This window comes from Panthera tigris, chromosome A2 (genome assembly GCF_018350195.1).
Source record: "Panthera tigris isolate Pti1 chromosome A2, P.tigris_Pti1_mat1.1, whole genome shotgun sequence".
In the NCBI taxonomy this organism is placed as follows: domain Eukaryota; kingdom Metazoa; phylum Chordata; class Mammalia; order Carnivora; family Felidae; genus Panthera; species Panthera tigris.
Genome location: NC_056661.1, coordinates 19128327 through 19149726, shown reverse-complemented (window position 1 = coordinate 19149726; position 21400 = coordinate 19128327). Strand labels below are relative to the sequence as shown.

At 57.1% G+C, this 21400-nt stretch overlaps 1 protein-coding gene across 1 annotated transcript; it reads right to left on the bottom strand.

The window, feature by feature from the left end:
- Window positions 1–1688: 1688 nt before the first annotated feature.
- Window positions 1689–15687, bottom strand: SLC38A3 (solute carrier family 38 member 3). The gene is made up of 16 exons (XM_007088556.3): window positions 15636–15687; window positions 7995–8149; window positions 7823–7904; window positions 7540–7655; window positions 6925–6998; window positions 6750–6842; window positions 6566–6647; window positions 5368–5450; window positions 5217–5275; window positions 4856–5020; window positions 4697–4776; window positions 4316–4416; window positions 3957–4081; window positions 3728–3872; window positions 2693–2796; window positions 1689–2602 (listed from the first exon to the last, which is right to left on the bottom strand). Exons 2-16 carry the CDS (start codon window positions 8093–8095, stop codon window positions 2498–2500), a joined length of 1515 nt encoding a protein of 504 aa, XP_007088618.1. The 5' UTR covers window positions 8096–8149; window positions 15636–15687; the 3' UTR covers window positions 1689–2497.
- Between the last annotated feature and the right edge of the window lie 5713 nt (window positions 15688–21400).

Genomic DNA, 21400 nt, shown 5'->3' with positions numbered 1-21400 from the left:
ATAAGAAAAGCAGTGAAAATAAATATAGAAGACCTTTGTGCTGGAGTTTCTGGCTGCTTTCACTCGTTCATTTCCAAACAGAGCAAATTTTAAAAAGCAAGAAAGAAGGAAAAAAAAGACCTAGGAAATTCTTCAAAACATACAAAAATGACTATGACCAAGGGCCTGCAGACCCATCCTTATGGAGGCTGAGTGACTGGACCTTGACAGCCAGGAACAAGAGATATTCATTTTCAAACAGTCATGTGGACACTTGGTATAGTCTAGCGGCCACATTGCCTGCCCCTTCCCCCCTAGAGAATGCTGCTCATGGTCCATGTTAGAGGAGACCTTGCTGAGCAGGCAGAGAAGACCTCTTGGGGGCCAGAGTCCTTCCTCCACCCCGTGTGTGTGTGCGCGCACATGCGTGAGTGTGTGTGTGTGTGTGTGTGTGTGTGTGTGTGAAGCAGGTGGACCTACTGTCAACACATCCTCTTGGTCTGAGAGGTCTAAAGCCAGGCCTGGGGTTTTTAGGGAATCCAGGCAGTCTTGCTGCTGCTCTGACCTGCAGCCTTCTTTGGACAGAGTATGAGAAAAGACCCCCAAGGTCTCTCAGCAGGATGGACCCTGTCCTCCACTGCCTCCCACTCTCTAGGAGCCAAAGGCTCCATGCAGGGCTATGACCTAATCTGATGAGGAGGAAGCCAGAGACCCCCAGAGGGCAGCCCCTCACATCAGGACACTCTGGGCTGCAGCCACCTCTCGGCCAGTGTCCGGCTCTTTTCTGGGGCTGCAGGGCTCCTGGGTAAGTCCCCAGGCTGGAGTCAGGCGCCTGGGGCTGAAGGGAACTAGACTCAGGAAGCCCCCCTCTGATCAGTTGGCACAGCCATGGGCCTACCAGCCACCAGCTTGAGGAAATTCTTTCTTGAGGGGTTTCCCAAGCTGGCAGCTGCCTCGCCAGTTCAAACTGGATTTTTCCTGTTGCCCTTTCCCTGGCGGCCTAGCCGGGTGCAGGGTCTCTCCTAATGAGGGTTTGGTGCCAAGGCCCAGGCGGCTCCGTCTTGCTGGGTACCAGCTGGTTGAGGCCTGCCCCAGGAAATGAGCAGCTTCCTAGTTTCATCGGGGCCAGGGCACTTGGGACTACCCTGCATCTTTTGGCCAGTCCTGCCCTGCCTTGGACCCCCTACTCAAAACTCAGGGCTCCAAACACGGGAACTCATTAACCCACCTTTATTCACAGTGGGTTTTACCATTAATAGAAGATCAGCCTGACAACTCACAGAATTCCTGGATTTTTGTCCTCAGACTCAAGGCATTAGCAGAGGATTGACATGGCAGCCAGGGAGGGCAGGGGGCCCTTCAGCAGGGTTTCTGCAGGGCTCAGCTGCCCCCTTGCTCAGACCCTCCCTGGAGCTACTGGGGATGCACCTCACGTTGCCTCCTTCCGGAGCCTCTCTCTGTCCCATTTCCTGGGGCCTCATTAATTCCTCCCCACCTCACCCCGTGAGAAAGCAGGTCTGTGCTGAGCCTGGCCCAGGTCCAGAGCTGGGCCTGAGCATGCCACTGGCTGGTTTGGAAGGGGCCCTATCCTCACCCTCATCCCAGGGAAGGGGGCAGGAGAGGCTCCCGTTTCCATCCATATCCCGACTTCTACCCACTTGCCAGGAGCTCAGGGACCATGGGGAACAAGAATACACAACATAGCTGGTATTATGTATAATATTTATAAAAGGGAGCTGACAGCCTCTCCACTCCTACCCCGGATCAGCCCCTGGGGTCTTTGGCTCCCAGGGGCAGAGACGCTCTGGGCCCCAGCCTCTTTCTTCTCCCAGAAATGGAATGTGAGCTATGGCCCAGACTTGGGGTGGGGGGAGTCCCAGCCTCCCCAGGACTGGTGAAGGGGCAGGTCCCTGGGGGTGCCCACACCAGCCTCACATTTAAAAGAACCTGATGGCTTCAGGTATGGGGGGTGGTCTGCTTCTGGTGGTGGGGATGGGAGAAGGAGACGAGAGTATCCAAGCGCTTGAGTCCAAGTGACTGAAAGGGGCCTCCGGGACAGAAGTGGGGGAAGGCAAGTGCTTTGAGGGAGGTGAGGCCCCAGAGTGCAGACCAAGGTCCAGCAGCAAGGTAGGGAGATGGCTGCAGGCTTGGGCTCCAACTCTGTGTGCCCTACAGACTGTGTAGGCAGCTGTTGGACCTCAGTGTTTGCATCTGTGCAAGGAGGGCAGGGGCCTGAGTGGGATCTGAGGCAACAGGACGGGAGCAAGGGCACAGCCCCACCCTGCTCCCAACTCCGGAAGCCCCTGTAGCCCGGGAGCCCAGCAAGGTAGTGGTCCAAGGGCCTTGGTCCTGGCTGTAACAAAAACCTTCCACAGAGAAGACGTGAGGCAGGGGACAAATGCCATAGTGTTAACCACGTCTTTCTTCTCCCCGCTGACTGGCCACTGGATGGGAGCAGGGGCTGAAGACTCTGGGCAGGGGTACTTGGACGAGTAGACAGAACAGGCCGGGGGTCTTCCTAGTGGCTTCCTCCATGCCGGCCGGTCCCTGACACCCAATCAATGATGATGAAGCTCAAGCTCATGGTCATCAGCAAGAGGCCAAGCACAGCGAAACAAAGGGCCTATGGGGTCAGGGAGTCAAGAGTCAGGTGTGAGGTCAGGGCAGCTCCCTCAGCCCCACACCAGCCCACCAACCTCCCGGATCCTCGCACCAAGATTTTGGGGGTAGACTTTGCAGGTTCCTTCTCGGTGGGTATGATGCGAAAGTAGAAGATGGCGGGGAAGATGAAGATGAGGCATGGGGCAGATGTGGCACCTGCAAAGAATGAGATATATCCAGCTATTGGCTAAGGTCCAGGGGTGAACCCTTCAGTGAGGTCAGAGATTCCTTGCTGGGGAAGTCTCATCTTGAGACTCTACTTGAGAGCTCTGCCTGATTCTGGAGAGCCCACCAGTCCCCCTGCCCCCCATTCTCTGTCCAACTGGATGGAAAGCTAGTACTGTTGGCAGTAGAAGAATCTGTCAGTGAATGAAGCTAGCAAAGAGGAAAGGTAAGCCAAAAGATAAAGACAAAGCCTTGAAGATATCGGGCTCCTAGATATAGCTATTCCTGAAGGCTTTTCCATTATTTAAGCCAATACCTTCCTCTTTGCTTAAATCATTTTGAGTCAGATTTTGGCCACAGAGAACCTATAGTCATGTCTATGATATCCATGACAATCAGCCCCCAGGTCTGTGTTTTGGTCCCTGCAGAGTTGGGCTGAGGAGTCAGTCTTGTGAGTTGGGTCACTCCAAAGATGTCTCAGAATTGTCTGATTTTCTACCTTAGAGCCACAACTGGGATGAGACAGTGGACAGAGCACTGAACCTATAGTTCCATGATCCTAGAGCTAAATCAAGGCCCCCCACTTACCAGCCGTATGGCTCTGCTACTCCCTTAATCACTACGGACTTCAGTTTCCTCATATGTGAAATGGGGACAAGACCCAATGAGACCCTTTGTGGAGGTCCCTGGCATCCGGGCTCCACCCCATCCCTCAGCAAGGGGGAACAGACTCTGGTTTTGAGCCCACAGAAGGGATTAGAATAGCCTTCAGGACAAAAATCTCAGACAGGAAGCCAAGTTGTGCACATGGCCAGCAGCTGTCACTAAAGGTCGGGTATGATCTCAGGAATCTGCCAGGATTTAGATAGGAAATTCTCTGGCCAATGTCCTGCCTCTATACACAGCTGGGCCAGACCCTCACCAATGACCCCGAAGATGCCCAGGATGTTGGGAGCGAAGATAACCAGCAAGTTGATACAAGTGAGCAGGCCGATGGCAATGAGTATGTGCCGCAGCCAGCTGAACTCCTGGTTCTTAAACAGCATCTGCTGGATGGCACGGCGCACCTGGGGGATGGGGGTGGGAAGAGTCACCAGTCTGTCAGCTCCATAAGTCCCACCCTACATCGGTCCACCTGCCCACCGGCTCACCGGAAACAGAACGATTGGCACTGTGAGTGTGACTGCCGTCAGCACGGCCACACGCACACAGAGGATCAGCACGTCAAATGGGTCCACCTTGCTGTAGGTGTGCAGTAGCTCCGACTCCACCCCGTCTGTGGCAGGCAGGGAGGATGGTCAGCAGGTGGCCCAGGGAGGGGGACGGGCTCTGAGCCTGGGTTGACCCTGACACTGTGGGAAGTGGCAACAGACTCACCTCCACAGCTGTAGGGCACAGTTAGGCATCACGCACCTAGTTAGCACCTCCAGTATGCAGGGTACCATGGCCACTGGCCAGCCCCTTGCCCCCCAGCCTGGCCTCTGCCTCTGCCCCCACGGTCCAGCCATACCGTAGAAGGTGAGGTAGCCGAAGAGGGCAGCCAGGAAGTACATGACATACATGACGGCGATGGACAGGTTGGAGATGTGCTGCATCTTCCTCTTGGAGGGGCTTTGGGGAAGCAGGGGAGGGGATGGGTGCCAAGCTGGGCCACACTGGAGATCCCCGTATGCCCTGGGGCCTCTCTGGCACCACACCCTCACCATTTGGCAGCTGAGGACGTCTCCTCCTTGCCCCCAGTCGCCCCTCATGGAAGCCATGGAGATCTTTGATAAAGTGACTTGGCTCCTGTCACTCCCCACCCCGACCTGCCCCCACCCTATCAGGACCACATTCCTTCTCCCCAAACCAGTTTAAGGCAGCCACCCCCCTTGCAACCATAGACACCTACTCCTTGAGCTCCGTATAGATGGGCAGCACCTCGGGATGGCAGACGAAGGCGAAGGCCATGATGGGGATGGTATATGCTGTCTAGATAGACATGGTGACTGCGTCAGGGCAGCCCTTGACTCTCACCCGGCCCATAGCCCCTGCCCTGGCCTGTTGGAACCTGTGAGTTGAGTGTGAAGTAACTCGGGGTGCAGAAGGCTGCAGCCTCTGTTTCAGCCTGCAGCTGAGCCTCCTCCTTGGTGACCTCCATGAGGCTGATGTTGCCCGTGATGTTGGCGAGGTTGAGAGGCAGAGGGCAGGGCACATGGAACTTTTTGTAGATGACCTGAGTTGCAGAGAAGATGGGGGTATCAGGGCCAGACAAGGCTTGCCTGGGAGTCACTATGAAAACACATCTAGATCAGGACAGAAGGAGCTGCCTTCTGACCCAGGCTTCCCAGAAAGACCTGCCCCCTGCCCCTGACAGAGGAGCCCCCCAAGAGACTTGTCCCCTCACTCCACCAGCACGGAAAGTGACTCACTGCAATTAGGAAGAACACCATGCAGCTGAGAGAGAAGCCGCTGGAGTAACCCAGGTAGCCTGCAACGTGGGGGAAGGGCCGTGAGACTGGGGTCCCTTCCCAGGCATTTCTCCAACATTCCCCTCCAAGGCCCTAGCCCTGCCACGCTCACCAAGCTGCCGCATCAGTGCCAGGGGCAGAATGACGATGACAGAAACAAGGATCACCAGGTAGTTCCCATTCATGTACCAGTCCCTGCAGGAATAGGAGTGGGGAGCCAACATCAGAGTCCACTCAGCCTTGGGTGAGGCCGTCTGCCTCCATACCTAATCGGGGCCACCTGAAAAATACTTGTTCATAGCTCGGAGTCTGCAAAATGGACATTCTCTCAGCACTGGCCTAGGCGAGGGGAGAACTAAGGAGCTCAGCTCCTGCTTGGTAGCCATTAGGGCTATAGTCACTGCTGCTGTTTTTCTCAAGACACACAGGTCTGGGTCCAGCTTCCCCAGGGGGTGGCCCCAAGGGGCCCAAGGAGGTGGGTGGATGAAAGACCCTGGCTCTGGGGAGGTGGAGCATTTTCCATGGGGGTGTCAGGGACTTTCCAACATCCTGTACCCCTTGTGGTCCCTCCTGGCATCTGCATCCTGCACCATCCTGCACCCCCCCCCCCAATGGCACAGAGAACTCAAGGGATAAGGAAGGAGACCCTCCTTCCCAGGGAAGCCCAAAGGCCAACTCCTTGGGAAAGGCACCCAGGACCCAGGGGGAAGAATCCTGGCTGTTTCCCTCCTCCCAGAGCTGCTCTCAACTTCAAACCCCCTCTGCTTGCCTGGGCTGTGTGGCCAAGGGCAGGGCATGGCTGTCTTCTCTGTCCCCACCCATAAAACATGGTTGATTCCATCAGTGCTGGCTAAACTGATGATGAGCAACTGGGACACCACGGGCTTAATTTCTTGGTTGGGCGGGGGGGGGGGGGGGGCGGGGAGGGGAGGAGGGGGGGGAGGGGGCGGCAGGCGCTAAAGCCCAAGCCCTGGTCAGGAATAGCAGGTGCTTAGAGCTAAGCCCGAAGCTCTCAGGTCCTCCTTTTCTCACAGGCTGTGTCCTGGCCCAGGTGGGGCCCAGGTTCCTCAGCCTCACCCCACCTCTCGCCCCATCTGGCCCTCCTAGGGGGTTCCCCTAGGTGCTAAAGGAGTGTAGACTGAATGTTAGCTCTGCTGGCAGCTCTCTGCCCCTCCACCAGTCACTTGCAGGCACTGTCTCATCTCTCCCACTAGCCCAGCCTGGGTTCCCAGGGCCAGTGGTGCATGTGGAGGGGTAGACCAAGGCCTCCCTCCTACCCTCACCCAGCCCCGCCCCACCCTGGGGCTCACGAAGTTTGCTCCTCCAGGTTCAGGAAGGTCTGTATGACAAGAGGCAGCTCGGACTTGATGATGTACAGGTAGCTGGACATGGCTAGGGGGAGAGAGGCGGGCAGGTGCTGGGGTCAGCCAAACCAGCCAGTCTTCAGCCCGCCCACCTGCCCACCACCTGTCTGGGTCTGCCTGCCAGGCCCACCTCCAATATTCTGCAGTGTGATGGCCAGGGCCGCTGCCAGCTTTCCTGGGGTCCCAAAGGCACGGTAGCCTAGCTGCTCATAGGCACGGATACCTGTGGGGACAGGAGTCAAAATAGTCAGGAGTGCTCTCCCCAGCCCAGCCCTCCCCTGCTCCAGGCTGGGTTGGGGGCTCACCCACGATCCCTGAGGACTTGAGTAGCAGGTGGATGGAGTAGCTGGAGAGCAGGGCGACGGCTGTCAACAGGAACCTGGGAAAGATGGGCGAAAAGGAGCCACTGAGGGCTTCGCTGGCTGGCAGGGGTGGTGAGCTCTGGGAGGCCTGGGCGTGTGGGTCTGTGACCCAGGTGTCTGGAGCCCCCAACAGGTGTGGATGCAAGCTCAACTGGCCCCGGCAGGGGCGAACACCGCTCAGTTTGACCCAGGGTAAGCCATGACCTAGAAGGGGCCCTCTGAGCACTACCTCCTTGAGTTCTTGGAACAAACATGCTTTCCATTTAGACTGCAGGGCAGAGCTCCCAAGTAAGGACACGTGTGTCCACACAAGGCCTGGCCATGGGGCTTCGTTCATCATGTGTAAACGGTGGTAGAAGTATAGATTCAGGTCTGTTAGGCTTGCCTGTGTCATAATCTCAGTGGGTTTACCAGGAAATGAGGGATATTTGTCTGGCCATGGCTGGTTTTTTTAGCCATGGTTTGGGTTGAGCCCACCCACAGCCTGGGTCCTGGGAGGTCATGGTTAGTGGACTGTTTAGAGCTCCTGTCTTTAGAAGGTTCACTGAGGGCACTCACAGGAAAAGGACGATGCCCGTGTTGGCCATGGCATAGGCGAGTCCCAGGATGCCACTGCCCATGATGGCGTTGCTGAGGTTGAACACTGACATCCCAAATGAAGTCTTCCCCACAAACTGCAGGCACCAGAGTGAGATGGGGGCGGGGGGAAGAGACAGCGACGCATGGAGGGTATCCCAATATTCCCCCTCACTGTCCCTTAACCCCCCGTCGCTGCCCCAGAGCTCTTTGTTACTGCATGAAATCTCCCAAGCCCCCCACCCCACTGTGCCCCCCGGCTCACGTCTGTGAAGTGTGGCTCCTTGCTGGGGTTTTTCTGTAGGAAGCCCTCGCCTTCAACACAGCTCCGTCTGGGGCCTTCGACCCTGTAGGCACAGGCCAGAGCAGTCAGCTCAGCTCCGGCCCTTGCTCTGCATCCTGCCCTGCCCTGACCACGACTGGGTCCCTCTGCTCACCTCTGGTTGACAGCCGTGGGGGTGGTGACTGGGAGCAGCCCCTCTGAGTGTTTGCCGTTGGGCACCAGCTCCACCATTTCCGTCTGCAGAGGTGCCTCCATGGTCAGGGTCTGCCACCCGGAGCACTGACTCTCACACCAACACAAGTCAAAGGTCTGCAGAGCAATGGTCCCTCTGGTTATCCCTTCTCTCAGGACCCATGGCCCAGCCTCCCATGGGGAGTCTACAGCCCATCACACCTCCCAGAAGCTCACTCAGGATTTATGTGCACATGCAGCTGTGCCTGCTGCCTCCCCGGGACCTTTTGGGGGAGTAGAGCTCAGATACCTGAGTTCTCCAAGACATCCTGATGGGACACCTTGGCCAGTACGTAGCACTCCCCCCACCACTCACATACCAGTCCAGGCAAGCCCCTGGGACCTCAGTTTCTCCATCTGCAAAGTGAGGATCAGCTGGATGACCTGAGTTCAGAGTCCAGTGGTGCCTGGACCCCAGGATGCTGAGTCCCAGGAATCCAGACCCTGCGCTGGTGGTGGGCCCTGGATTGACACCCCCTCCCTGACATTAACACCGGGAGATTGTTTCCTGTGCCGGCCCTGTGTGCCAGGGGCCTCCTAGCCAACCTAGAATGGCACTGCCCGACGGCTGGAGGCCTTGGGAGAGGGTGAGGGCTTGGGCCCTGTTCCCAGCCGCCCGGCGGGCACTGCTGGCAGCCAGAACAAAGGGCCTTCTGTGGTCTGAGAGCTGGCGCTGGGAACGGCAGGCGCAAAGGCTACCCCCCCGGAGCCAGGAGGCCTGAGGCGGTGCTGGGTGGCTGGACACCTGGGCCCTGCCCGCCTGGCTGCAAAGGGCCCTCAGGGGGCCATCCAGGAAACGAGCGTCCCAGGGCCGAATTCTCTGAGCCACACAGGCCTCACTCTCCACACAGCCATGACCTCAGGGCCATGTTCTCCTTCAAGCCTCTCTTCCCCTGCTAGGGGAATACCCCTACCCCTTAGGTGACCACCCTCCAGTAGTGGACCATTGGAGCAGATTCTCCATTTCCTAGAACCCCAGGCCAGGAACTCAGGGTCTTAGGCAGCTGTAGAGGAGTCTAGGCCACTGGATCAGTCCTCCCTTCCCTGTCCTCAGGGCATGGCTCTGCTGGGCCTCTAAGGAGCCAGCTCCCCCCCCACCCTTGCCCCCCACCCATCACTGGGGCTGGAAGCCACCTACCCCATGCCCAGAAGGTACCTGGCACAGTGCCCCAGGATCTATAAGGACATCCTGAAGGCCAGAGAGGCCAGAAGGAGAGCTAAGACCCTAGTCGAGATCAGGGACAGGGCAGCACTGCCATGCAGGTCAGCCACAGCCTAGCCTGTTTTTTGTTTTGTTTTTTTAAGATTTTAATTTTAAGTAATCACTACACTCAACATGGGGCTCAAACATACAACTCTGAGATCAAGAGTGACCTGCTCTACTGACTGAGCCAGCCAGGTGTCCCTATCGGAGCCTACGCTTGGTGCCATGACAAGCCCTCTGCTTGGGAATCCTGAATCCCGCCCTGAACCCCCCATCCCCACTCCGGATCCTGATGGTCTCAGGTGTGCTTAGAACCCAGAACACCAGGGTTCTTAGCACTTGGGGCTATGTGTGGGGACAGAAGGCTGGGTTCAGGCCTCAGGCCCCAGTGTCCTGGAGGCAGCAGCCACACAGAACTGACTAGATGACCAGCCCACCATTGCCCCAGGCAGCCCCAGACCAGAGTTCAGATCCCAGGAACCTCGGTCCTGGAGACTCCACACTTGGAACCCTCGGGCCCCCTCGGCCTGCCTCTCTTTCTTCTGATGCTGGCATCTGAACCCATCTCACCTCCAGCCCTGTCCATTCAGGTCCACGACAATGTGAACATCTCTCGTGCCCTCTTCCCCTGGATGAGTCTCTGCCCTAAGCCTCACTATCAGCACCTCTCCAAGGATCCCAGCTGGATGTGGAGATGCCAGCACCTCATCTCCAGAGTCACTCCAGAGTACCCCCTGGCTCTCAGCTAGGGTTGCCCTTTTCGGGCCTCCCACCCTGGGCAGGCTGGGACAGGCCCTCAGAGTGTGCTGAGTTGGCAGCTTGGACAAAGCACCCTTCTCTGCCTTAATATCCTTCCCTAGCAGCCAGCACTACCTCCAGGGAGACCACAGCCCATGGCATGGTCATGGCCAAAGTGCCCGAGTTTCTGTCTCCAGGTTCCCCATCCCCCCAGCAGGACCTACGCCTAGACCTTCACAGCCTGTCTGATACTCACAACCAGTCACTGCTGGATCTTGGGCTGGTTTGAGGTCCCAGAGAGGACATGGAATATCCTTCCCTAAATGGCTTCTGGTCTAGAAGGGACAAAATCCCCAAACATAGCCCCCACCTTATAGTTCCTGCAACAACTAAATATGAGCCACATAGTGCTGGGACTCAAAAAAGGGGGGAGAGAGGCATCAAGGAAGGCTTCCTGGCAGAGGAGGTGATGGAGCCATTTCTGAAATTCCAGGAGTCCCAAAAGTGTGGAATAGCAAAGAATGCCTTAAGCAGAGGGCACAGCATGGGCAAAGGCTCTAAGGTGTGGTATGAGGCAGAATGAAGGTTCCATGGCTATAGACAAACCTGACAAAGCCTTGAAGGCCAGGTCAATTAGTCTGTACTTCAGTGTAGGGCAGGGCTAAGGGCTAAGCAGCCAGAGTGGAGTGCTAGCCTGGCATGTGGACTCTCAGCCATTCCCTGAGGCTGGCAGCCCATTTCTGACAGCTCCCATCCCTCAGGCCTACCACCTCCCAGGCTCCTTTGTATCAGGGAGTCAGGGTGGACTCAGGGAAATCTGCCAGCAGAATCTGACCCACTGTTGAGAAAGTCCACAGTGGACATTCTGAGTCTGAGTCCTGGCCTGGCCCTGCCTTACTGTGTGACCACGGGTAGAGTATTCCCCACTCAGGACCTCAGTGTCCTCCTGCCCTGCAGAGGTCCCCAGAAGTTTGGCAAAGCTGGGGACAGAGTGAGGATCCTCTCCAAGGCCTTTGTCCCAGACCATGCCATGGGCTTCCAGAGAGGGGTCAGGTTCTAGTGTGGGGCTGTCACTGCGACCTTGGGCAGATCATCAGAATAGCATCGGTCATGGGTGCAGAATGGACTTGGGCAGGAAATCGATGGCCTGGGCCACTGCCCTGGGCCCTGTTTGCTCTGCTGGGAGATAAGGGCTAGGAGAGGCCAGGAGCCACAGGGATAGTGCAGTAGGTAACGCTCGCCCACGCGGGCATCACAGGGTGAGAACTTGTCAGGCACACCTTGGCAGGTGTTGAGTTTGGCTAATTAAAGATTTCGAGGTCCAGGAATCCAGGCCACCACAGGCCCACTGCTTGCATCAGCTGCTGTAGGACACATACCTCTCTGTCCCAGGATTGAGGTCCTTGGAACCACCAGGGACTTGAGCCCTGCTTTCCTCCCTAATGCTCAGGGACATAAATGGGTCTGCAGTGGCAGGCTGGCTACAGGGAGGCATCCACACTGTTCTTCCCTCAGTCCTTCCTGGCCGTCTGTGCTGATCGAGGCACAGACCCCATAGAACTTGTTGCCATGGTCCCCAGGCTTCTGATGCATGGGAAGTCCTAGCCTCAGCCCAGATCTCAGGGGAGAGGCAGCTGGTCTGGCCTGAGGGTCTGTTGTGGTTATCCCTGGAGGCTCAGGGATGAAGGCTGCTCTCAGTTCCAGCTCAGCCATCCTTAGTCCCCTCCTGGCTGAGACAAGGTGCCCCTCCTATCTTGGCACTCCCTGCCCACCTTCTTCTCCAGGCTTCAGAAGGAGAACATCATCTTAGGACAAGCTGTCAGTCAACAAGGAAACTAGATTCAATGGACATGTCTGAACTATATGTTCTCAAGGCACAGCCCCAGGGATTGGTGAGGAGATGATTGCTGAGGTCAGGGGGCTAGGGCTAGGGCATATGGAAGGGTGTTCTGAACAGAGGAGAATACTACAGCTCTGTGCACCCCCAGCCCTTCCTCCAGACGCACAACTCCAGATTTTGACCTCTGTAGATCCAGTACCCCTTCCACTACTCCTTCATCGTCAACAACACTGGGCAAATGGCCACTGCAAGGTCAACACCTGGCTGGTACTGAGGGGGGTGGTATGGAGGAGAGGGCACATCCAAGGAAAGGAAGATGGCCCAGAACATTGATGTGTTGGCAACACCGATCGCTCATAGTTTAGCTCCTTGGCCCTGGTGTGTGGGGTCTGTGCTTCTGTGTTCTGGGCATCCGGAAGTGTCTAGGAGGATCTGAGGGGCCCAGCTGGGGCCGGAAGTTGGACTTTCCTGTGACAGGGTACATTTGCTAGACACCCAACAGATGCTTGGAGTTGGACCTTGCCCCAGACCCCTAGGCCTCCCCTCCCACCCCGCCCAGGACCCTCCTTGCTCCCCCAGTGGAGGCTGCAGCTGGAACCTCTTGGTCAAGACTGGGCCAGAGCCAGCAGCAGCCCCCTCCCCCCATTGCCAGCCCGCTGAGAGGGACGTGCAGCTGGAGGCCCAGCCAAGGCAAAGGACAGGACATCACGTGCCTGTGGCCCCCCCAGGGGCAGGGGAGACCCCGAGCCAGCCAGCCCATCCTCCTCCCTGCTGACCCGGAATCCCCTGGAGGCGGCCAAATATTTGGACAGCCGGACTTCTGGCCCCAAGGAAAGCTGGAGCAGGGGCCTGGGGCAGCTCAGGACTCATTGGAGACCCCAGTGGAAGGGGGGAGGGGCTAAAGGCAAGGTTGGCCTGGAGGAGAGGCACCATTCAATGTCAGGCAGAAGCAGAGTGGCAGAGGGAGGGAAGAGAGGGACAAGGAAAGAGGAAGGACAGAAAACACATACATGCAGTGCATGAATACTGATCTGGACAGAAAAAGAGACAGAGAGGCACAGGGAGATAGAGAAATGCAGATGGATATAAAGGTACACCAACAGGAAAACACACACAGAGGAAGGTGGATACACATTCAGACAGGGAGACAGAGAGAGACAGACAACCAGAGAGCTGAGAGACAGCGATGGCCAACCAGCCAGAGATAGCTAAATGGAAAAAGAGACAGAGAGACAGGGAGACAGCCAACGAAAGACAGAGAGGACCCCAGAAGGAGTGAGAGGGAAGAGGGACCCAGAGGCCCAGGTGAGTGAGCTGCAGGCCCAGTGGGCACTTCAGGGATGGCCAGGCAGAACCCTGGAGGACCCCACAAGAAGGCTGCCCAGCATCTGCAGGTTCCTACAAGAGCAGGTTATGCCTCCGTTAGCTAGGTGCAGGGACATCCAGACAGTGGGTCTGAGCCCACTAGGGCTGCAGGTCCAGGCCCAGCTGGAAAGCTCACCACTCTCCAGTCCAGCACTGTCTACCCACACAATGGAAAAGATACACAGAGGTGATGGTGACCCCCATTCTCAGCAGTCATGCACGTGTGCAGACGTGCCGGCTGAGAGGCTGTGTACAGGACGTGGCCCGCAGAGCGGAAATTCAAAACCAAGCCACCCCAGGCCGCTGACCGGAAAGCCCCTCCTGCCCCAGCAGCTGGTCCTTCCCTTTGGCCCCCAGAAGCCCCGCCTGGTCTTCTAGAGTCCTCCCCACCCCCCCACTACCGCATCTGTCTTCTTATCCAGAGTCAAAGGCCAGCCCTCCACTCACCAGACTGAATGTTTGCAGGGCACATAGTAGGTGCTCAGTAAATGTTGTAAAAGGAATAGAATGGGTTCAAGGCCCTTGGCAAGCCCCCAACCCATCTCAACCCAGCTCCAAGTGGCCCCTGGACCCTGGTCATGTCTGAACTAGATCATGTGCCTGCAGAGCTCCTATCTTACTACAGCATAGTATACACATCCCACACAGGCTTTCTGTGCACACAGATACCAAACTGTACCTCCCTTGCAGCCAACCACTCCCCTAAAACATGCTTTCCCCTTAGAATGAGTGCCTGTTTTTTCCACACCCAGCCTGGACTTTCAGGGTACACTTAGTTTAGCTCAAAAACCTTCCCCGACACTACCCAGAGACCTGTTGTGCCTCATTTTCTCTATTTGCCCAAGGTTCCATGGCTACTTGCTAGGGCAGCAGGCACCAGGACAGGAGCAACTGATTCTCATGGTCTGGCCACCTGGAGCTCTGGACTGGGTGTGTGTGGTGAGGTTGTGATGAGGGCCAAAAGAACCAGTACTGAAGAAAGAGTGTTTTGAGAAGCCAGTGAGGACATGGCCTCTATGAGCTCAGGCAGAGTGAGGTTCTGAGACATATACCCCTCCCCTCCCCAGAGAACCAGTCCCCTGTCCCCAACCCCAAAGGGTCAGAGACTCTCATGGAATGATTCCAGTCATTCCAGTCCTCTTGGAGACGTGCCACACCTGGCCTCACCCACCTGATTCCTCCTACATCTAGTGCTTCCTGCAGGAAGACTTCCATGGTTGTGCAGAACTTCCCCATCTCAAAATGGAACTGTCCCCAGATCTCTTCAGCTTTCTAGGCTCCAGACTGAGAAGCTCTGAAGAGTTTTCTTCCTTTCTTGAAGGAACTGAACTCCCATGCAACTGTTTACTGAAGAGGAAGGGGTGGAAGGTCCAAAGGCCTCTTCCAGAACAGTGGCCCAAGGAAGTCATGGAAGAAAGGACAGGACTGGGCGACTGAAGGAAGGATGGGCCTGGGTCGAGGAGTCCCGCAGGGTGCAAGGTGCAAGGACCTTTGACTTAGTCCCTTTCAGACTTGTCCTAGAGCTTACACCTGAGCTCAGCGCTCAGGTCGCCCTGGGGGGAGAGGGCGGATTCCCACAGGCCCCTCCCCTGGCCTCCCCCTCCCCGGGTGTAAACAAACGCACGCATTCGCTGTGGCCAATCGAAGGGGCCAATGGAACGGGGGCGGGCTCCTGCAAACCCGGTTTTGGTCCTTTCCCTCCGCCCGCGTGCGCGGCGCCAGCTCTTATACCCCCACCGGGGAATGAGGCAGCAAGGAGAGCACACAGAGCCCCGCCCTCAGGCCAGGGAGCCACACGCGCCCTGTTCCTGCCGTGCCCGCTGGCCCGGCTGCAAATGGCACGGACTCTGGGACCAACATGTGCCCCACGGCCCCTCAGGCAGCCTGGCCCGATCTGCCCTCAAGCCCCTGCCCAACGCAGCCGGGATAAATATACCCAGACTCCCGGTGTGCCAGCCGGGCAGATTTGCCTGTCAGGCGCCCGTCGGGGCAGCGCTCCAGAGCCCGCTCCCGGGCCCTTTTAGGCCCCCCTCCGGGACCCTCTCTAGCTAGTCCCCGTGGGCCCTGCCTCGGGAAGCCCATCGTTCACCGCCCGAGCCCCCAACAAGGCGTCCTGTGGCCCCAGCCCCGAGTGCTGCTGACCTCCTGCTGTCCCTCCCGGCCCTGCCGACAGGCCCTGAGGCGGCGAAATGCCTTTCCCAGGATACCAGTTCAAGCTCAGAACTGACCCCTGATTGGCGAGTCCCCGGACCTGAGCCCAGAGCGCGCGGGGTTCTGGCTCGCGGGAGGCTGGGGTGTCTGCCCGGGACGGGACGGGTAACAGGCGCTGCCCAGAGCCCAGCTACGGACGGGAGGGTGCACAGTAGAGCTCTGCCCGCCCGGTGCCCTGGACTGGGGGTCGGCGCTCCCAGCGGTACCTGGCCCGGCGGGTGGGGACGCACGGTGCTCCGCTCAGGCTGGCGCTGTCCGCTCTGCTCCCGGCTGAGCACAGCGACGGGGGATGAAGGGCGCCCGGCCCCGCCCCTGGCCCGCCCCCGGCCCGCCAATCCCAGGCGGCGGGCAGGAGGAGGGGCTGGCCTGGGGAGAGGCGGGGGCCCCGGCCCGCCAGGAGCAAAGGGGCAGCCCGAACGCTAAAGAGCCCCTAGGTAGGAGAGCAGCGGCTCCTGGAGGGGCTCAGTTGAGTCCTGCGGGCGGAACGCTTCAGTCTAGAGCAGATTCTCTCTGAGGTCTCCGAGTGTTCCCTTAACCCTTGAAATGCTCTCCTCTCACCTTCCGGAGGCCAGAAGCGAACAGAGCAGTGCTTAACCTCGGTGAAGGGTGCTTTCAGTGGGGAACTTTCAGACATCAGCCAGACACAAAATGTCTTTTCTGCTTGCCTCACTCTTCCAAGCAGAGGTGGGATGGGGTGAGGACGGGGGCTTTTCCTGCATCAATTCTTCTGTCTTCATCCCAGATATTCAGAAGAGATTGAGACTGGAACAGACAGGGGTAGGGTCAGTGAGGACAGGAGGGGAGCAACGCTGGGCTTGCGCTTCGCCTTGTTGGGCTCTCCCTTGGCCATGCCTCCCATTTCCGTATTTCTAAGGAATAACTGACAGCTATGTCTGCCCGTGGGAAGTAGGGCCTGGGACTCAGTGCCCTGGGAGGAGGGGTTTTAGGGCGTGCTGTTATTGGCTAGGGGCTCCTATCCCACCCCTGCCTGCTTCCCACCCAAGACCTTGGTGCTCAGGGTGGTAGGTGTTAAGGGCCCCCAGGCCTACCCAGCAGGGAGCTGGGAGAGGCCTGACCTTGGGGGTGAGCTGGGGGGGGGGGGTTCCCAGAACAGCTGTGTCCCTTGCTTCTCAGCCACTGGCTCTGATCCGATTAATCCCATGGCCTCTGCTGTTCTTAGCCAAGCTGGACGTCTCTGTGTCATGTCTGCCCCCCTCCTGGTAGGGGGGAATGCCCTCAGGGGACAGGCCTAACCTCTCCCCTGTCCTGGGCTGGGAGTCAGGCAGGACTCCTGGATTCTCTTCCTACTGACTCACAGCACCATCACAGCCAAGCCCTAGCCTATCTCAGTTTCCCTCTGTGTTACAGGGAAATGGCTCTGGCCTGAGAGGAGTGAATGAAGGGGAAGATGTGAGTTAAGGGCAGGGGATTCAGCTTTGGCTGGGAGTGCCAGGGAGCTGGGAGGACTAAAGGGAAAGGCACCGGGATGGTGGCAATCCCTCAGAGCATCCAAGCCCCTGCACTTCTGATGGCTGAAAAATAAGAAGGCACTGGTTTTCCCTCCCGATCTGGGGCTGGTGTAATTCCCAGATGAGAGCTCACCTTGTCATGAGGGACCCTAAGTCTCTCATCCTCCAAAGGGGCTTGAGGACTGCCCATTGGACAGTCAGTAGGAGAGGTACTGACCAGGGTCTGCCTCCCCCACCTTCAGGCCACATACATCCTGGATGCTCACAGAAGTCATTTGCAAAGGGCTGAGTGCTCCCATTGGTAGTTCCTGAGGGGCCAGGCCTGGCATCAAGGTCACCCAGCATGTGGGTGTTGGGGTCCTCTATCCTGACTGGAGGGAGCAGGGGCCGGCTGGGCTGAGCTGCTGTGGGTGGCCCGAAGGCAGCATGATGTGGGGTCCCTGGACCAGACTAGTTGTGGCCAGGACGGGGGAGGGGCTGCCTGTTTGTTGATGCTAGGTCTGGGCCCCAGCCAGGGCAAACACAGCCCTGAGGCCTTTCCCGCCACCTGCCGAGTCTCCCAGCCCAGCCTGTGGTGACAGGACAGCTGGAAGCCAGGATGGGACTCTGAGAGCTGCCGGGGTGCCTTCTCCCAGAGATTGGAGGGAATGTCCATCCGTGAAGTACAGTGTGGGGGGGGGCAGCCACCTGGAGTGGAGGGTCGAGGGGAGCTTTAGCTCAGCTCTCAGCCCAGCCCCCACATCTACTCCCCCATCTCCAGAAACTGAGACACAGGCCCAAGAGACTGCCAGACACATGAAACAGAACTTAGGGTCCCAGGATGGCTCAGACTCTCCTTCCAGGGTACTGGCAGCCCTTTGCTCTCCTCCTCCCTCTTCAATCATGTCCTCTCAGCCTCCAGCCAGGTTGCCTCCTCTCACCATGTCACCACCTCCCCTGACGCATCATTCACACGGTGCTTCAAGACCCCTCTCCAAGAATGAGGCCTGTATTCACCTCCAACCCAGTCCTCCCCAGAGCCCAGCATCTGTACCCACTGACTCCTCAGATACTGTGCAGAGTCCTCCCTCACACACCCAGCTGGCCTCCCTGACATCCTCCCAACGTGATCCTTGTCCCAGTTGCCACGCCCCCCCACCCCCCCACCCCCAAAGCACATGGCTGGCCACATGTGTTCCTGTTGTTCTGAGAACACACCAGCCTTCCCCTCCCCGGCCCTCTGCCCTCCTAGTTCCTGACCCTGTCCCTCCTTCTCAGCAGTCTCTTACTTCTCCTTCAACACCCAAATAGAAGATGGTCTCTGAGGGGCGCCTGGGTGGCTCAATTGGTTAAGTGTCCGACTTCGACTCAGGTCATAATCTCAAGGTTCGTGAGTTCGAGCCCCGCGTCGGGCTCTGTGCTGACAGCTCAGAGCCTGGAGCCTGCTTCGGATTCTGTGTCTCCCTCTCTCTCCCTCCTCCACTTGAGCTCTCTCTTTCTCTCTTTCTCAAAAGTAAATGGATAAACATCAAAAAGAAGGAGGAGGAGAAGGCCTCTGAATACCCTGGCCAGCTCTTTCTGTACTTAATGTCGCCACTCTTGCCATCCTATCACACAGCCTCAATGTCTCTAAGTGCCCTCTCTGGGTTGTCTAGACAGGAAAGCTCCAGCCAGGTTGGAGGGCATGAGTCAGGAAAAGTCTGATGGAGAAGCAACCCGTGGGCTTGGCTCTGCCAAGAGGAAGGGCACATGCCAGGGTGGGGAAGAGAAAGGGCATCTGGATGGAGGAAACAGCCTGGCTACAGAGAAATGCAAGTATGAGTGTGGGATTATCACCAATGGGTGGAGGGTTGTGTACAGGGGCAGGACACTTGGCCTGGAGTCATGTGGGGGGCTTCAAGGCCTCATAGGAGAGGATGGTTCTCACCTCCACAACCCAGGATTGAGGGCCCACACCCATAGCTCCTCACTATGCCCTGCCCAGTTTGGTGTCTGGGAGGCTCCTCTTTGGGCACAAGCAGGGGTTTAGTTGGTGTAATACAGAGGGACCCATAGGCAGACAGTCCTGTCTAGCCCTCCCCCGGCCTGGGTCCTCAGAGCCGATGACCTCTTGGCTGAGGCCTGCTCCCACAGTCCTGCCGTGCCCTCCCCCTCTCCCTTGAGATCTGGCCCCCAGCTTCTCTGGCCACTGAAGCGGCTTAATGAGCCCAGGTCACATGGGCTATGCTACTGCTTGTGGGGAGGGCCCAAGCCCCCATGGCCACCCGACCAGGCCCTGACGTCAGCGGCATTAACCGTGCACTAGGCTTGTCTAATCTCTGGTCAGTGGACGGGCCAGGTTAGTCCCGCCAGAGCCAGAGTTGAAGACCGTGAAGGCCCTCAGGGGCACCTTGAGGTTGCAGGTCAAGCAGGGATGGTGATGACTGAAGGAGCCCAGGGTAAATGGCCCCTACCTACAAGACTAGGGAGTGGCCACTGTGCTGGCTTTGGGCCAGCTCTGATCCTCTGCCCTCAACTGTGAATCAGGCATGGGCTCCCATTGATCCTGCTCTGTAAGGTGTAATTATACTGGTGTGGTGAGTGGGGCCGAGGAGGCTTTGAGCTGAGAGACTCAGCTCCCCCTCCCCCAGCATACTTGTGGCCATGGGCAGGGCAACTTGAGGCCAGGCAGTGTCCCCAGTCCATGGGATCCAGGAATGCCAGTCCTGAATCCCAGACCCTGGGGTCAGAGTTACATGTGGAGGGGACCCCCTAGAAGGTGGGGTCCAGCCCCTGCCTGGTGTTTGGGCTTCTCTCTGCCCCTTGCCCAAAAAGGCTGGGAGCTCGTTGTTTTTCTTCCAAGACAAGGTGACTATGTGGAAGACCCCATTAGCCCACCTCTCCTGACAGCTTCTTCCCTCCCAAGCCTACCACTTCCACTTCCAGCTCCTCAAAGCCTCCTGTCTTCTCCCTTGCCTCTCCCCACTAAATCCCAGGGTTACTCCCCTGCTCCACCTCACTCCAGTAAACTGCTCAGTCAAAGGGTCCTTAGTGCAAATGAGCAGCCAGGGTTCATCCAGGCCTAAGACCACCCAGTGAGGGCCGTAAACCACTGGCCCAAGCCCCATCCTCCTCTCAAACTTCCAAACAGCACCAGCGTGGCTGAACTCCTTAATCCATCCAGTGTCCCCCCCCACCACCACCCTGTGCTCAGGCCTAGGCACCCTCACTTCCCCTGTCCCCAGCTCACTTCCGGATCACAACATCCTCCACCTGGACATTGAAGATGCCACCCACATCTTCTGCCCAGCCCCAGGTATGTCTGCCTCCTGGACATCTCCTCCCCCAGGTGGCCACAGGTCTGGAAAACTCAGTCCATTCAACACTCCTGCAGTCCCACCAGCTTGCTGGGGGCATCACATGCACTTGGTCAAATACCACAGATCCAGACCATTGTGGCTGAGCCCCATCTGCAGATCCTGGCCCTGTGGGGTGACGAGGACATGTCTCTTCCTCACAGATCCTCCAGCCCCACTGCCGTCCTCCCCACGTCCTCTCATACTGACCTCCAGGAAAAATGTGTGTCCCTACATACCTGCTTTCCCGAAAAATTTTAATGATTATTTTTTCCAGAAATAGAGTTGTAAAATATTATTGATGATTTATTTCCATTAAATCCAGGAAAATAAGATTATAAATTGTCTTAGATATAGATAAAATAGTTAAGCTTAAAATAATGTGGAGTTTTAATGTACCTACTTTCAATTTTTTTCAACTATTTTAATGTTCCATAAAAATTTTACCATTAAAAACACACAAAAACATACATAGGAGTGGACATTTTCCTTTTGCTTCAGGTTCCAATATGGCTCGGCAGAGGTCTCTTGAGTCTTGTCTTTATTTAAAATTTTGATATTTTGTTTATCATGAGGGTTTTTTTTTTGTTGTGATTTTGAATTTAAAACATATTGCATCAAAATATTACTTATCTTGATCACTGAACTTTTTGGCACCACCTTAAATTTTGCACCCAAAGGTGAGTGCCTCTTTTGCCTCACCCCAATCCCAGCCCTGCTATTATGTCCTAGCTTCAAGGGCTTCCAAGACCCATCATCTTCTGGAGGAAGCCTAGGCCCTCAGGCTGGCACTTGGCACCTGCCTATTGTCTCCCCACCCCGTGTCCCCTTTGCCTATTCCTGCCCTATTGAACTATGGCCCCCAAGCCCCTCTTTCTGGGCCTTATACACCCTACTCTCCCTGCCAGAATAAGCTTCTACCCCAGAACTTCTTGATCCAAGAATGTTCCTGTGAACATTTCCCAGGGCTCCTTTTTCCTTCAGCCCCTCTCAAGAGGCACAGGTTAGTCCCATGCCCCCAAGAGTGCTCCTGCCACGTCCGGCCAGGTGCTTCTCCCTGGAAGGGATGATCTTCCCATTCATGTCCAGCCCAACACTGGACACTTAATAAGTGCCCGTAACTCGTGATAATTAATGCTCTTCCCTTCCCCACAAGAAAGGACAGCTGGGGCCTGATGCAAAGGTTTA

Excerpts from the sequence above, each read along its gene's own strand:
- SLC38A3 (XM_007088556.3), bottom strand. The coding sequence starts at position 8,095 with ATGGAGGCACCTCTGCAGACGGAAATGGTGGAGCTGGTGCCCAACGGC. Across the intron at positions 4,777-4,855 it reads ACTTCACACTCAACTCACAG|ACAGCATATACCATCCCCAT; the intron begins GTTCCAACAGGC and ends ATGTCTATCTAG. Across the intron at positions 4,417-4,696 it reads ATCTATACGGAGCTCAAGGA|CCCCTCCAAGAGGAAGATGC; the intron begins GTAGGTGTCTAT and ends GCTTCCCCAAAG.